A 17,474-nucleotide genomic window follows, 5' to 3' on the forward strand; every position below is an offset into this window, starting at 1 on the left:
AACAAGATCTTCAGGCTTGAGTATTATTTTTCTGGATAAGATATTGAGTTAGCCATTTTTAAAGGTTGTAACTATTAATGCCATGAAGAAACAGCCACTATTACGATAGCGTTAAATAACGAAACGCATTTAACTATAAATCTAGCCTAAGTTATGACAAAAATAATTTGATTTTGTAAAATTATATTGCCAAACGGCAAATTTTACCAAATTTGCAACGATACCATTTGAAATGCATTATTCACGTTTGCTTAATAAGTTACATTGTAAAATAGGTTAATTTTCATTCATTATATAAAAATAATAAAATTTGTACAACGCATGTTCTGTTGATATAATAAATACAATATTCTATAGGAAGAAGATGAACGGCAAGCGGAATACAAATCATATAGACTTTGTTTTTTTTGTGGATATAAAAAAATATATGATAAGTTTATGAAATATAAATTACACGTCGGATTATATACTTTCGAAATTTTGATAAATAAAAGAAATACCCATTACTCATCGTACATTATAAATCGCGTACAACATTGTTTTTGTGTGTATATATATAATGACTGTTTATAATACAATATATATATGTATAAATAATAAATTGTTGAAGATAGGTAATTGCATATCATTCGTTTATATATAATCTTCAAGGTCGATTTCGTCTTCTAACCCGACATCGTTATCGAATTGGGATTCAAAATTTTCTAAAGTTTGAAAGTCGACTTTGTACCTAAGAATTCCTTTTTTTTAAAAAACAAATGTATTAATAGCTAGCTACATTTTTTTTATTAACGGTACTTGTAACTGTATTTTTTAGAAAATGTAACGACAGTGTAAACGAAAGTAACTCTTAAAATATTTCATATATTTATATAGGTTATGAATTTTTTTGGGGCAGTAAAATTAATCATAATGAGTTGATGTAATTATTGTCAAAAAATAGGTTGTTTTCAAATATGGGTTTGACGCAGCTGTAAATGCGTAGGTATTATAGGTAAATTGAAAATGATTGACACATGCCCAAATCACCCAATGACTTAAATCAATCCTTTTTTTAAAAAAAATAGAATGATACTTAATATGATAGTTACATTAAGTTATTAAAAAAACATTAAAATTAAATTGTTTTATTTCTCCCATTCTAATTTTCATTTTAAATATATTAAGTAATGAACATATTTGGTTGAGTTTTATCGTTCCAAATTAGGGGTTTATAGCCGGAATTGGATTGGCAACTGATAATTTTTTTTTAACGAGAATTATATATAAATATTTTTTTGAATAATTTGGTTAAAAGAAGAAATCGCCCGCATTAGAACTTTGAAAGCTTATAACTCGGGAAATACATTTGAGATGTATTTTATAAAAAAATATATGCTCACTTATATAAAAACAACTTATCTGGTTTCGTACAAAAAATTGTCATGGAACAATCCTATTAATCAACTTAAAATTTTTCTTCTTAGCAACAAAAATTTATGGAGGAGCCATATTTTTTTTTATAATGAATATTATATAGAGAATTTCCCCTTAGTTTTGCCGTGTAATTATTATTTATTCAATTTTGTATTTTCCATTAAATTCCCTACGATAAACTATTTAAGAAAAAGTTACTAGTATTTAATAAAATTATCGATTATAGCAAAAAGGTTAATAAATAACTATACAAAATCGATAATAAACCTTTTATTTTTCTACAAAAAAATATAAAAATTAGGTGTATCTTATTACCTTTTTTTGTAAATATCAAAGAATTTTTTTAAAAAATAATAATGTTTAGGGTTTTATTTAAGTTTATAAATTTTGAACCTAAAAGGTCGCGGTGATCACTGTCCGAATTTAACATTTTATTAATCACTCAAAAGATTTTTAACTTGGGAAGGGCTATGGGAATTTTTTTTGAGTTATTGAATCGTGATTATTTATTTTTTATTAGGAAAGTTGTTTTATTTTGCAGGGCAAGTCATGTTAGGAAAAATTTTTTTTTTTCTTTCTTACAATTTTAGAAATTTAAATCACCGATATCTGTTCATTAATTTATTTTATAAAATTTCTTTCATTTTTAGATTATTTCTTAAAACATATTATCTGAAAAAAAATAAAATAAATTTTGTGCTCGAGTCAGGGGAATTTATGTTTTTTTCCCCTTATATGTATTTTTTTAAAAACAAACAGTTTTTTTTGTTTTTTTGATTTTCCAAGCCGATTCTAATGTCAGATATTATGAAAAATGACGAATTTACAACAAAAAAAAACACAAATTCAATAAATTATGATAATGATTGTAAAACCTCCGATTCCCCCAAAACCCCGACAGAATTGGGATCCTTCTTGCGATTTGTCCGTTATGATTTCCAAACTCGCTCCTGCGCAAACGAATTATATTAAAGATTGGTCAAAAGATATTGATTGATAAAATAACATGTTTGATTTAATATTGTACACACACACAAAAAAAAGGCATAACAAATTTATATGGTCAATTTTAAATTTACCCTCTTCTATTACGGCAATATGTAAAGTTGCAAAAAATAAGAGGTCACGTGACCATCGTTATTAATTCTTTGTAATTATTTTAAAAAAGGGGGGGAGGGCTGTTGGCCACACTAAAATTCTAGACTGATCAAGTCTCGGAATCTAAGAATAATAAATAAAATAGTTAGAAATGTCCCGAAGTCGTTTTTAATTCTTGAAACTCATTTCAGATTTTCAGAAACTAGGACACCCTACATTTATAAGTGTGGACTTAAATCTAAATATTCCTTTTTATTCTGGTTAGAATGAAACTAAAAAATAGGTAATGAATGTATAGAAATAAGCTGAGTCAGGACAACGAGCGTTTCAATAAACATATTCCAATTAAAAATTTCGGGGTATTAGTTTGTGGTTAGATAAATTATATCAGTGTGTCTATTAAAGTGAGTAGTTTTATTGCTACACAACTTCTCGGCGCCTTACAAGGTTACCGAGTAGAAAAGCATCGAAGTGTTGATACCATTAAATTATTAACGTACGCTTTATTAGAGCGTGCCATTTGATTTGTTGTAACAACACTCGAATCAAATTAATTTTAAATTTGATAGTTTTTTATATTATTAAAAAACATCATGTTTATGGCGAAAGAAAAATGATTTTAAAGGTATGTACGTACATATTTATATACTAATTAGCAGAGTTGTTAAAAGATACTTTTAAAATGGATCTAGATACAGATACATCGTCTAAAATAATGTCTAGATACCGATATTTTAATCAAAAATCTATCTAGATACAGATACCACTTTTTTATATCTAGATACAGGATCTAGATCCTTTAACAACTCTCCTAATTAGTGTTGTTAAAGGGCTCCTTTTGAGCCGATTTTAAAAAAATGGCTGATTCAACATTTTATCCAGAAAAATATTACACAACCCTCAAGATTTTGCTCGTAGAAGGAATAATGAAATCTCGAAGATTAGGCAATATTTTGCTGGCTAAATTATTAAGTTAGCTAAAAATAATTATCAACCATCTGAAATGAGAAAGCTTTGTCGAGAGGCCAATCTAGTTCTTATCGATGCGGCATCGAAGGAACTAAACTTATTGCCCGGTTCTATTTATTGATTGATGGCAATGGACATGACCACATCATAAGCATTAATGCCTCGTGTGCTAAATAGGAATCTCTCTTTCTATACCGTTTAGGAGGGGGGGGGGGAAGCTATGATTCCTGTTTAGCCATCTATGACGTCGAGACACAACCACAGTGATTTCTTTTAAAAGGGTTCCAATAAACATATTTCAACTAAAGTTTTGGGTCAAGACCTACCGGGACCGATAAAAAAATAATTTAGCGGGTGTTTCGTTTGTAGTTATTATTTTAATACTAACTTTTATAATAAAATAATACTAACTTTTATTTATTAACTCTAAAAATAACTCTATATTTAATATTTATTAATATATATATTATCTCTCCGATTAAATATATTCTATTTGGTATTTCTTTTTTTTAATAAATTCTAGGTATTTCTTTATTGTATAAATCTAAGTATTTAATTATAAATTTTGTATCTAACAAATTCTAATATCTTTTCATAAAATATAATCATAAATTTCATAATGATTCAAAATGTCTACATCAAAAATTCTTTTCTTTGTTTTACAATTATTATATTCATCCGCATTAATTCTTTATCAATCAATATAAACCAAAATCAATATTTTTTATATTTCTAAATATATATTAATAATTGATTGACATTTATAATTTAATAATAATATTGATAAATATATATATATATATATAATATACCAACATATATGAAATATACACTGCAAATATATAAGAAATATATAACACGACCGCCAAAAAAAAATCCAAGACGTAATGATAAAAAAAAATATGTGAACTTGAAATTTCTATATTTATTCAATATCTTTGTCCTCTTTCAACATCTCATTTTCTTCAGTCTCCATTCAAGTATATTTCTTTTGTAAACCCATATTATCGTTCATTTTAATCACGGTCAAATGAGAGAAAACATGAAAAATTTATCCAGAGATGTGTCCAACTTAAAAATTAAAAATAATAATGTGATTGAAAGATGTGAACTTTGTGGAAGAAAGGGACATATCGGTAAAAATTGTTATTCAAGACACCGATTATAACAAGATTAATGAGTTAGAATCTCGTCAAAAACAATATGGGAATAGACCATGGCCACCGCATAATTATGATGGAAAATTTAAAAGAACAAATGGAATACAAGCTAAAACCGTGGTGGGAACAAATTCAATTATGGAAGATAAATAAAATATTATACTAAGATGTCAAATATCAGTGACAAGGCTACCAAAATGAGTTCGACCGTGATTAAAATGAACGATAATATGGATTTACAAAAGAAATATACTTGTATGGAGACTGAAGAAAATGAGATGTTGAAAGAGGACAAAGATATTGAATAAATATAGAAATTTCAAGTTCACATATTTTTTTTTATTATTACGTCTTGGTTTTTTTTTTGGCCGTCGTGTTATATATTTCTTATATATTTGCAGTGGATATTTCATATATGTTGGTATATTATATATATATATATATCAATATTATTATTATTAAATTATAAATGTCAATCAATTATTAATATATATTTAGAAATATAAAAAAATATTGATTTTTGTTTATATTGATTGATAAAGAATTAACGCGGATGAATATAATAATTGTAAAAGAAAGAAAAGAATTTTTGATATAGACATTTTGAATTATTATGAAATTTATGATTATATTTTATGAAAAGATATTAGAATTTGTTAGATACAAAATATATAATTAAATACTTAGATTTATACAATAAAGAAATACCTAGAATTTATTTTAAAAAAAGAAATACCAAATAGAATATATTTAATCGGAGAGATAATATATATATTAATAAATATTAAATATAGAGTTATTTTTAGAGTTAATAAATAAAAGTTAGTATTATTTTATTATAAAAGTTAGTGTTAAAATATAATATTTTATATGTAATATATTAATTTCCAAGAATTTAAAATAATATTTTCCAAGCCTTTCTTTATTTTATAATTCATAAAAATCATCATAATTTTTTTTATAATCGTCTCATAAAAATTCTTTTCTTTGTTTTACAAATATATATCCCTCCGCGTTAATTCTTTATCAATCAATATAAACAAAAATAATATCATTTATATTTCTAAATATATATTAATAATTGATTGACATTTATAATTTAATAATAATAATATTGATAAATATATATATATATATAATATACCAACATATATGAAATATCTACTACAAATATATAAGAAATATATAATATATTATAACTATAAGAGGTCCCCTATAAAATATTAAAAATCAGGTGATCTATCACTAACTTTTTTTTTAAAATAAAAGTAATCAAACTTATATTAAATGTATCTCTCAAAAAAGCGATAGCGAATTTTAATATATAAAAAAAAAGTATATAAACCGAATGTTTTATAGTTGTTGGCTAGCCATTCCAATAGAGATTGACTCTCGATAATCTCCATTTCAACGCCAGTCTAATGATTTTATAAATGAATTTTTTTTTTAAAAAAAAAAAAATAAATAAATAATTAATGATGAATAAATACACAAAGATTATCTTTTAGGCTAATTAATTTTTTTTTAAAGAAGGGGATATAATAGTATTGCGGCAAATAAATAATTAATTGACACATCGAAACTGTTTTTTTTATAGAACCTGGACAAGCGTTGTCTAACAGCTGATTTGGGCCGATTTTTTTGGGATAACTCAATATTTTAGCCGTTTATTATTGTAAGCCTAGGGATTTGCTTTAGATGTCCAAACCTTCGTGTTTATCTACGAGCAAAATCTTTAGCCCATTATGTGCAGCTCACAAATCGAACGGCATGACAACACCAACCCTGGGGGGGGGGGGGGTAAGAATCGGGAAATGTAGCGGGATTTGTGTTTTTGGAGAGCATTTATTTTATCAGCAGGGTCCGGGAAAATAGGAAATACACAACCGGAAGGAACTTCTCAAAACCCAAGAAACGGAAGCAAGAACTCGTACGTATTTATATAAATAGAGTAATAAATATCGAAACCTCTTTATCGATGAAATGACTTTTGTCCTTTTCCTGCACGGGTGTCAACAAAACTGTCTTCAAATCTATCAGGTTTTCAAACAAAAAAAAATTTTTTCTTTTAAAAATGAATTAAACGGCCATAATAAGGGCAAGATTTAAGATAGAATTATTATTTTTATAGCCGAGCTTTTATAAAGTTGAAGGAAGATAGGGGGCGCTACCGATTTTCCGTTTCGGCGGACCTGTCCGAGTACACCCGCTCAAAAACGGGGTTGAGTGAACCGGTTCTAATTTTAAAATTTTGTATTTAGGACATGCTATGGCCTGTTTCTTTATGTTCCTTCCTTTCTCCCCTCTAAAAAAATACCAATTAATATCTTTATATATTCGTGGTAAGTCACTGAAATTCGGGAAAATTTTCACAATTCTTTAATTTTACATTAAGAACGCCGAGTATATTATTTAAAAAATTTTAAAAAGGCGCGTTGCGCCATGATGGACGCTGCTAAATTAGGACTATTAAATCGAATACTAGATAATTAATAACGTTTATTTGAAAAAAACGTGATATATAAACAATGATAATATATAGATAGATATATATATAAATTTATATCATTTAAAAAATTTAATTTTGACATATTTTTAAATATTACGAAAATTTGAATTTATGGAAGATTTTCTTGCAGTTCTGGGGCATGCTCGCCTTGAGCTCCCTCCTCATAAATGCTCAATACGTTTTGAGTGTGGAATGATATATCATTAGGGTCTTTAAAGTTTTTGCTATGATTGACGGAGTAAATGATCATATCCATTTTCATTTAAGATTGTTATAACTTGGAAAAATATTGAATTTTAAGATTTATCAATTATTTAATTTGTCCCTTTCATTTGTCCGTCATTATAGTCGAATCAGTATGGACGTGCTTACTGATTATGCCCAGAAGGGTCTTTTAATCTCTCTTTTCCAGTTTCAGCGATAAAAAAATTTTCTCCATCATTTCTAGATATCCCACCTGCAACTCAAATGGAGTTTGATCTTAAAATCCTTCCCGCGTTAATTCTTCCTTTTTAAAAAATACGGGATTCATCTATTCCGATCGCATACCCAGGGCCTCCCATTTTTTTTTTCAAAAGAGATGGCCTGTCTATGGCAGATTAATCTTCCTGTGAAACAAATTTATTCATCTACTAGATCTTTTTGTGTCCAGGACTTCTATAAAGTGAGAGTCTTCGTTTAATAGGGTCGACACAAAGTACTATTGGAAAATGGTAAAATATATCTATAAAATTTGTGTACAAGTTTTTTTTTTTAGGTATGCAAAAGCACGTTCATACTGATTCAACTATAATGAGGGACAAATGGAAAGGGTAAATTAAAAAAAAAATTGAGTAAATCTTAAAATTCAATATGTTTTTCCAAGTTATAACAAACTTAATGAAAATGGATATGATCATTACTCTGTCAATCCTAGCAAAAACTTTATAGACCCTAATGATATATCAGCCCACACTCAAAACGTATTGAGCATTTATGGGGAGGGATCTTAAGGCGAGAATGCCCCAGAACTGGAAGAAAATATTCCTTGAATTCCTATTTTCGTTATCGTAATATTAAAAATATGTCAAATTTGAATAAATTAAATTAAATTTTTTAGATGGATTTATAAATTTATGTAGAACTATTTTTTGTTTTTCCTTAAAATTCTAACATATACAAAATTGATTAATTATCTAGTATTCGATGTAAAAGTACTCCTAATTTAGTAGCATCCATCACAACCCACGCGTCCTTTTTAAAAAATTTTTAAATAATATACTCCGTTTTTTTAATTGTAAGATTAAAAAATCGCGAAAATTATAACCAAAAATATTAAAATTTAATTCAAATTAAAATTGATTAAAAATTATATTAATTTTTATTTGCCGTTGCTTTTTCAAATTTACCGATTAAAAAATTTTAAAATTTCCTTTTTTTTACATTTTGCCATCGATTCTCCAAACATTCCCAAGAATCCTTTTTCCAAAATCCGATATTAGTTTATTTAACTTACATTGGGCGGAAGAGAGGGGAATTCTGTTCCTTCGTTCACCCTCCTCGCAAATATCATCTTAAACAGAGACCTGCAGGCCCGAAGCTAAACCCGGTCCGGGCCGGACCGTGCGAATGGTACCTCTGAAGGTCTCTAATCTTAAGCTGATAAAAAAAAATCCTAGATATACTTCATCTGTCCTGACCTTCCTCTCTCCCAAAAAATGAATACAATACGTCACTCGTAAAACGATAATTTTAAGGGGGGGAAATAAGCAAATAGGAAGCCAATGCAACATAGCCAAAAAGGGTGCAATAAGTGATCTCAAAGTGCGAATCTGTTACGAGGTAAAATACTAAGAAATATATATATATATTAGAGCTTAAACCGATAGTATCGGAATTGGGATTTTTCATGATGTACCGAGCGATATCCAAATTTTCCCAGGCGATTAAAATATCGACGCAACCCATTTCCAGCCCTTTCAGGGTTTCGTTGACCCCGAAGCAGTAGCGGCCAGTCTCTTGGGATATCTCCTCGAAGAATCTACCTTTATTGTTTATCAGTTATTTTTTTGATTTAAATCAAATTATTCACCCCCCCCCTTTTTTTTTATAGAAATTTCTTTTTCCAACGTTAATTAATTAAGGTAATTTTTTTTTTTAAAAAAACGTTACTTTTTCTATAAAAAGTAAGGTAATAGACACGTTACTTTTCCAAAACTAAGATACAAATTTTTTATTTATAAAATGAATATATATAAATACTTATCAATTTTTTTTCCTGTATGAACTTGACGTCGCTCAAGGCCTCTGAAGATAATTCGATGGCTTGATTGAACCCATTTTCTCCGCCATACGAAATATCTACGATTTTTATGATTTTCGCTTGGAGCCGCTAGTAAAATAGAAGCCATTTTGTTTTTGATATTATTTTTATGAATGAAGATAATAATATGACAATTAAATAAATATAAAAAAAAATTACAATTTACAAAAAAAAATTTTGGAAAAAAAAAAAGAAAATAAACAAAAAATTTAAATTTTCCAATTCTTCCCGATAAAATGTGCCCGCGATAAGAGACCTTGTAGATGGAGTCATAATTTTAATGACGTCATAATAACGATCAAATTTGGGAGGGTAGTGATATTTCGAAGAATACGTCCGTTCCTTATGCCCCCATGTTTCTCGAAGTGATGTTGGGTTCGGTGATAAGGTCAAAGAGAAAACATTTATTTTCCTCGAGGTCTTCAAAATCGATATAAATTTCTGAAGACGTCGAACCGCGAGGAAGGGGGTGACAAGAAAAGATTACGCGCCAGTAATTTTGCCGCCAAAAATTTTGAATTCATTTTTATAATGGAACTAACAGATTCCCAGCACCATTTTTTATCGCTGGAATCTTTGAACCGCAAAATTTGTACAAAATAAAGTTATACGTGGCACATGTCAACTACGTCACGTGAATATTGTTTGAGCGTGTATTATACATTTACTGTCATCTATAAAAATCGTACCACGCATGATTCACAAAATCAACCAATCAAGTTCATGGAAATTGTAACGAAAAATATTCCCCAAAACTCAAATCCCATACTTCGAAGGAAGAAAAGAATTCCCTGTCCTGACCCAACCTGGACATTAAAATCGATTCCATATTCCAGTCCCAGCCCGACAAAAAATTCACAATTTCTAAACCCATCCCATGGATCCAGATAACATTTTGAGTTGGGGTAAGGGGCATTGGGACCTCTTTAGTACATCTTACGACAACAAGGCCCACCTCGCGTGTTCTTCTGACCGGAATTTTTAATTTACATCGATAATAGTGAAAGGTTTTTAGTGAATACTAAGGGCGAACTATACCAAGTGCCGACTATTCGTCGTATACGATATGGATATATATATAAATTAATATAAATATAATAAAATCGGCCATTACCGGATCGAACATGTCGGATTGACTGAGTTCGTTCTTGAAATCGGCCGAACCGGCTAAGATGAGGCCAGAAACGTTGGCCCTATCGTTGGCGATGTACATCTGAACGGCCACCTCGGATACCTTCTTAACGTAATTGTGGCGTTTCTCCATTCTCAACCTAGCGAACCTGAGGGCCGACTGTCCGCCTCTACCTTTACGCGCGCGATTTTTTTTTGGTAAAAGTTAGTATGATGGGTCAAGCTTTCAAACTGGACATTAGATGACCATATGATACGTAATAAAAAAATTCATTCCCCATCCCACCCCCCGAATTATCGATAGGTTTATAAAAAAAGAGTAGGCCTATCCCCATTATCTCAAACAGGGTCGTGCATTTGACCGGTCAAATATGATTCGGTCAATTGACCGACATTTGACCGATCAAATATGGTGGAATTCGAATAAATGTATTTTTTAAGACAGTATTTTACTTTATTTTTATATATAATTAGTAAAAAAAAATGAATTTTAAGAAATAACTCCATGGCAGTCCTATTCTGATTGACGTTTCAATATTATCATTTTCTTTAATCAATCTTAGGTTATGATTATACTCTTACCAATTTTCTGGTTGTCGAGATCTTCAATCATATTTCTTACCTGAAAACGGAAGTATAACTAGGATAGGATCGATAGTAAGATTGTTAGACACGTGTTCAGATAAACAAAGCCCATTCCAACAACTGTGGGCTGATCTGTTTTTTTATGAATGTCACTACTTTCCACATATTTAGGCTATAGCCGCTTTTACTTTTAAAATTTGTAAAGCATCACTTAGAATATTTTTGACTAAATTCTTATATCATATCACGTGATTCATCAAACTCATCACTACCAGTAAGATGTTTCCCTATATTGGGGATCCAACAAATAATCAGCTGTGCGAGCGCATGTCACTTGGACTATTTATGTTATCCAAAAACTTGTAGATTAATAGCTTTGAATTAATTATACAATGGCATTCTGCAGTGCATATATTAGATGCTACAATATAAATAACACATGGTATTATGGATTGGGGATACAATAAGATTACACCCATTTGTATTGCGATAAATATAAATATGATTATTAAACCATTTGTATGGCAAAACTATTAAAAAATGAATGGGAGGTTTTAGTGTGGCACTATATAAATAAAATAGCAGTGTCGAAAACAATACGATATCATGATACACAAATTTAATAACTATAAATTTTTGAAATTGACTTATATCACTTCCGGTAAAATCCGACTCTAAATACTTGGATCGATAGAAATGTTAATCCTTTTATTGACAGACATCATAAAAACAATTTTGGTACAGAAATGGAACAAAATTTATCGTGATTTGAATATAAATATCAGGATATTTTATCCAAAAATTCTATAGGGGGGTAAAAAAAAATAACCTCCACAAGTATAATATTATCTTTTCATTTATTTTTATCTTTTCCCTAAACCTTGGTGCCATCATCTAATTACGGATTAATTTCGATCCTATAATCCCATCCCATATTTTTTAACGGTGCCAATATAAGAGATGAATGTTAGGAATGGGAATAAGGGATGTATTCCATGATTATTCGTCCTCACGCCCCCTATGTATCAAATGTAAATTCCACCACAACTTGATATTCACATTTCGCGTTATGATTTATCCAAGTATTTTCAATCCCGAAATCTTCAGCTGGTCGCCTCGGATCGATAATTAAATATGGCGCATCCCTTTCCTATCAAAAATAAAATGGATGACCATTATAATTAGATAAAAAAAAATTTTTTTACGTATCATTATTCTTGTCCGAATAGTCGGGGTTCGGTCGACACTCTCGAATACGCCCGATAAAATAACGGCCCTCAACAATTATAGCGCGGTAAACCGCTTTGAGGGCTAAATACAAGCCAATTTTCAAAATCGTTAGCGGCGAATCGACGGGGACAAATAAATGACCCTAAAGATGGACAATAACTTTTTTTTAAATAAATGATAGCCATATTTAAATCTGGCAATAAAAATGTTACGCACACATAATCAGAGTGCGACTAATTAAAAAATAGAAATAGTATAAAAATTGTTTAAATAATTTACGCGTTCCGCCAAAACAAAGGCGTGTTAAATAATTTGTTTTCTTCGCGTTAAAATTATACCCATAAATAGATTAAGAGGAAATGAGGGTGTAGTTAGTTGACCGAACCTAACACGCCCCATTAGAGGTTTCACCGCCAAATAAACGTTGGCAAAGTAATTGGATGACCTAAACGGAACGTATCCAATTCCCGAATGAGCATTACTTTTTGGTAAATTTTCTGTATACTCAAAGATCTGATCTTTAAGTCTATTAATGGCGACGAGAAGATGATATAGTATTCATTCATTCATCATCACGGTGGATCATGTGTTCGGGTCATAGTAAACTGCGCCCCCTAATTTACCTTCCTACCCCCCCCTTACACTTATTTATGGCGACATTTGTGATATAAGTCGTCTCATAATCAATGAACGCATAAATATTGGTTAAAATAGATAAATAATATTGTTTGTCGTGTTTTGATTTAATTAATAAAAAAAACTATATTGGACCATTTGATTTTAAAAACAAAGTTTGATCACGTGTGTTAGAACTGTTTTGAATAATGGCTTTAATATTTAACTGGCCTAGTGATATTTCAGTTATGGTCATTCTCTTTCCTCCAACACTTCTTGGTTCATAACTTTGTTCAAAAAAAAAATGATTCAGTACAAATATATAATTGAAATTTAATTGGACTATAGATCGTATCGTTCCTACAAGACTTGTTGGTTTATAACTTTGTCCAAAAATGTAAGGGGGGACTACGACCTGAACACATAATCACCGTGATGATGGAAGAACACTACATCATCTTCTCGTCACCATCAATAAAACTCGAAGATCAGATTAAAAAAATGGACAACTACGCATTCGGGAATTGGGATGTGTTCTGTTTAAATCATCCCATAACTTGGCCAACGTTTTTTTTTGGCGGTGAAATCTGTAACGGGGCGTGTTTGGTTCGGTCAACTAACTACACCCTCCATTTCCTCTCAATATAATTATGGCGTAATTACGCGAAGAAAAACAAATTTACACCTGATGAGATGAAATTTTTTTTAATTTTTTTTTACAATTCGTAAACTTTTATCACGCCTTTGTTTGGGCGGAAAAAATAGACGGTACTTTTAACGCGTCGCGTAAATTATACAAAAAATTTTAATACTATTCCTATTTTTGTGCGTAACATTTTATTGCCAGATTAATGTTTATCTTTAGGGGTCATTTATTTGTTCCCCATCGATTTGCCGCTATCGATTTCGAAAAATTGGCCTACATTTAGTTAAAGCCATTTTTCGCCGCGTTATAATTGTTGAGGGCCGTTATTTCGCACTTCTGTTCAGTGCGGTTAACGGGCGCATTCGAGAAAGTCGAGACCAAACCCCGACTATTTGGACAAAAATAATGCTACGAAGAAATTTTTTTTTCTCGAATTATAATGGTCATCCCTTCTCGTTTTTTTGTTAGAAAAGGGATGCGCCATATTTAATTATCGATCCGAGGCGAACAAGCCGAAGATTTCGGGATAAATTCACTTCACGATCTTTGAAAATACTTGGATAAATAATAACGCAAAATGTGAATATCAAGTTGTGGTGGAATATACATTTGATATATAGGGGGCGCGAGGACCAATAATCAGGGAATACATCCCTTATTCCCATTCCTAATGTTTATCTCTTATATTGGCACCGTTAAAAACTATAGGATGGGATTATAGGATCGAAATTGATCCGTAATTAGAATGGCACAAAGGTTTAGGGAAAGGTTAAAAATAAATGAAAATATAATACTTTACTTGTGGAGGTTATTTTACCCCTATAGGATATTTGGACATTATATTCAAATCACGGTAATTTTTCTTCCATTTTCTATACCCAAAATTGTTTTTTATAATGTTAAATAAAATGATAGCATTCCCATAGATCCAAGTATTTATAAGCCGGGGTTCGCCGGAAGTGATATTACTTCAATTTTCAAAAAATTTATAGTTATTAAATTTTTGTCACATATACCATAATATCGTATTGTTTTCGTCACTATTATTTTTATTTATATAGTAAACACGCCACACTAAATCCTCCCGTTCATTTTTTAATAGTTTTGCCATACAAAGGTTTAATAATCATATTTATATTATCGCAATACCAATGTGTGATCTTATCATATTCCCAATCTATACAATTATTACGTAAAAAAAACATGTGATAAAAAAAACATTAAATTATTTTTAATATCGTTTACAAAAAAAGCTATAACAAATATTTAAAATTTTATATATATGACATAAATGATAAATGAATATATTGTGATAAAAACTTAGAGAATATTAATATTACTAAAGGTTAGATTTTAAATATTCTTAAAATATATTAATCCTATTTTATGTTCATTCTTGAATAAGTTCAATCTTAAATATGACCAGGTAACCAGATAAATTATATAGCCAAAATATTATTTTTGTCAAAATTTGACAAATAGAGGTCGAAACCTATTTGCATCTATGTAGCAAAATCTCCAGGCATACGGGATATTTTTTTGGGGTAAAATCTTAAATGGGCCCCTTTATAAAAATATACCCAAATCGGGCCCATTTCACAACACTACTTTTGAGCCTATTGAAAAAAAGGGTTGAGTCCCTAATATGTTAGAACCTCGTAATCTTTCATCAGATGATGACCTCACAACCACCCTAAGGGCTATGGGTAAATCTCTCATCTGGGATTATTGCAACAAGCTTAACTTAAACAAGAATGATAAATAAATAGAAAAAAAATTGGATAACCTTATTTTTATTTAGATTGCTTACATTCACCAGTGGACATTGTGCCCCTACCATCTTCCCTTTTTTAAAAAATTTTGATCCGTAAAATGCGAATCCACACATTAAAGGCCAAAAAATTCTTTTCTAAAGACAAATAGATATTTTGTGTTATAATTATGCCCCCCCCTACCAGATTCTTAACATAATTTTGTATTTTATATTTTATGTACTAATTGTTAAAATGTAAAAAAAAATATGTTGATTTATTGGGATAGGTGGTAAATAGTCAATAACTGGGAATCTTGTTTATATTTCCTAGAAAATAATATTAGTAGATGGTAGGAAAGTGAAAACTTGTATTTGAATTGAATCGAGTTTAAATAAAATTGCTAAAAATGGGGTAAATATCTTCAATATTCTCAAAATAGATTGCAAAACTAAGAATATTAACAATATTTTTGGCCCTAATTTTTGAATTTATTTTTTAAAAAAAATACTCAATTGAATTTAGCTTTACAGCATCAAATTAACATTATTTTCAATATTGCTCTAAAAAGATTTCTATGAGTTACAAGCAAGATTCATATTTTTTTAGTGATTTATGTTTTGGCTATTTGGATTGCCAACTATTTATTTTTAAAATTCTTTTGTTGGCTACATAAATATTCCTTTTTTTTAATGTGAAAGAAAGAAAATGTTTAATAGTAAATTAGCCATGACCAGAATCTCATTTTTTTTACTTACTTAAAAACAGCTTGATATAAAAAAAAATTTTAAATTAAAAATATACTAACTCTAACCAGTTTTATCCCACTTCGCACTCAAGTGGTCAGGTCAAAGGAACCAGATAGAATATATTTTATCTACCATAAAAGTGCAACCTAATTGAGCATATGGGTTTTGTTATGCAAACAATATATTTCCGATGGTATGAACAAATTGATCACTGATTATAAATGCTTATAGATTTGCTTTTTTTGAAAATGCTCAATTACTAATTGACTTAATATTATGTTTTAAAAAAAACTCACCATGCTTTTTAGGCAAATCTACTGTAAATTTATGCAATATTTCCCTTGTATTACCAGACAATGTGCCAAACAATGCACCATTACCATCCATTATTATGAATCCAAATTTACTGTCATCTGTAAGTAGAGCACTCAATGCCTTATAAAATATTTTCAGATTATAAATGATTATTGCTTCAAATATATAAATACTATATATTTACCTCTGTGTGAAATTTGTTATCACAAAGATAAAGGGATGTGTTAATTGGCCTAAAAGGTTCGAAATCAATGTTAACTTTCTTCTCCTTGCCTTCATCTGTCACTATGGTCCCACAATATATGACTAATCCATTAGTAGGAACTATAAAAAAATTACTAACCTAGAATTTGATTATAAATAATGTTACCTTTATTATACAGTTTAAGCCTTTGCTGCACAGATGTAATAGCCCCTAAGACAGATAACCTGTTAACTCGGCTTTTGATATTCGATGCTGTACCAAATTCATCAGCTAACATCTTTGCAATGCGAGGAATCTGATCTCTTGGTGGAATTATTAATGAGATCATACTTGTCCCATTGCTAAAAAAATATAATTATTAATACATATATATGTAAGGTACCCTCTAGCTGCTTGTAAGCTTTTAATAAGCTTTTTGATTTTCCACATTTCAACATTTTTATCAGAGGAATCACTCATTTCCCAAGTTTTGATGTTTATCGGGAAATTGCTTAATAAAAATGAATAATTGATGTGAGAATGACTACAATTCAATCATTAAGATGACAAGTTCAAATAAATCAGTGCGGAAAGGGGTGGGAAAGAATTATTAAGTAACTTTAAATTGGATTTAGTCAAGTATACAAAAATTCAACTATATCACTGAATAAAATTTTTTTTAACTGGTGTAAAAGTTGTTATTTAACTTTTACTTTTCTTTAGTCTCGACCTGTATGTAAAAGTCGTAAGGCAAATATTTTGTGTTTTAAAATTATTATGTAAAATTAGAATATAGCTAACAAGTATAATAGCG

General features: G+C 29.5%; 1 protein-coding gene across 1 annotated transcript; it reads right to left on the reverse strand.

Annotated features, from left to right (window-relative positions):
• Positions 1-380: 380 nt before the first annotated feature.
• On the reverse strand, positions 381-17,193 carry LOC135927428 (eukaryotic peptide chain release factor subunit 1-like). Its single transcript, XM_065463405.1, has 11 exons — positions 17,064-17,193; positions 16,847-17,022; positions 16,661-16,800; positions 16,458-16,596; positions 10,569-10,759; positions 9,394-9,523; positions 9,015-9,176; positions 6,612-6,676; positions 5,989-6,061; positions 2,292-2,366; positions 381-740 (listed from the first exon to the last, which is right to left on the reverse strand). The coding sequence occupies exons 1-11, from the start codon at positions 17,138-17,140 to the stop codon at positions 634-636; spliced, it is 1,335 nt and encodes a 444-aa protein (XP_065319477.1). The 5' UTR covers positions 17,141-17,193; the 3' UTR covers positions 381-633.
• Positions 17,194-17,474: the final 281 nt, after the last annotated feature.

Source organism: Gordionus sp. m RMFG-2023, chromosome 3 (genome assembly GCF_954871325.1).
Source record: "Gordionus sp. m RMFG-2023 chromosome 3, tfGorSpeb1-WG-v2, whole genome shotgun sequence".
In the NCBI taxonomy this organism is placed as follows: domain Eukaryota; kingdom Metazoa; phylum Nematomorpha; class Gordioida; order Chordodea; family Parachordodidae; genus Gordionus; species Gordionus sp. m RMFG-2023.

Bases quoted from the DNA above. Each gene is read 5' to 3' on its own strand.
- LOC135927428 (XM_065463405.1), bottom strand. From the start codon at position 17,140: ATGAGTGATTCCTCTGATAAAAATGTTGAAATGTGGAAAATCAAAAAG. The intron at 17,023-17,063 runs GTACCTTACATA...ATATTTTTTTAG, and splicing joins AGCTTACAAGCAGCTAGAGG to CAATGGGACAAGTATGATCT. The intron at 9,524-10,568 runs GTAATGGCCGAT...CTATTTTACTAG, and splicing joins AATCCGACATGTTCGATCCG to CGGCTCCAAGCGAAAATCAT.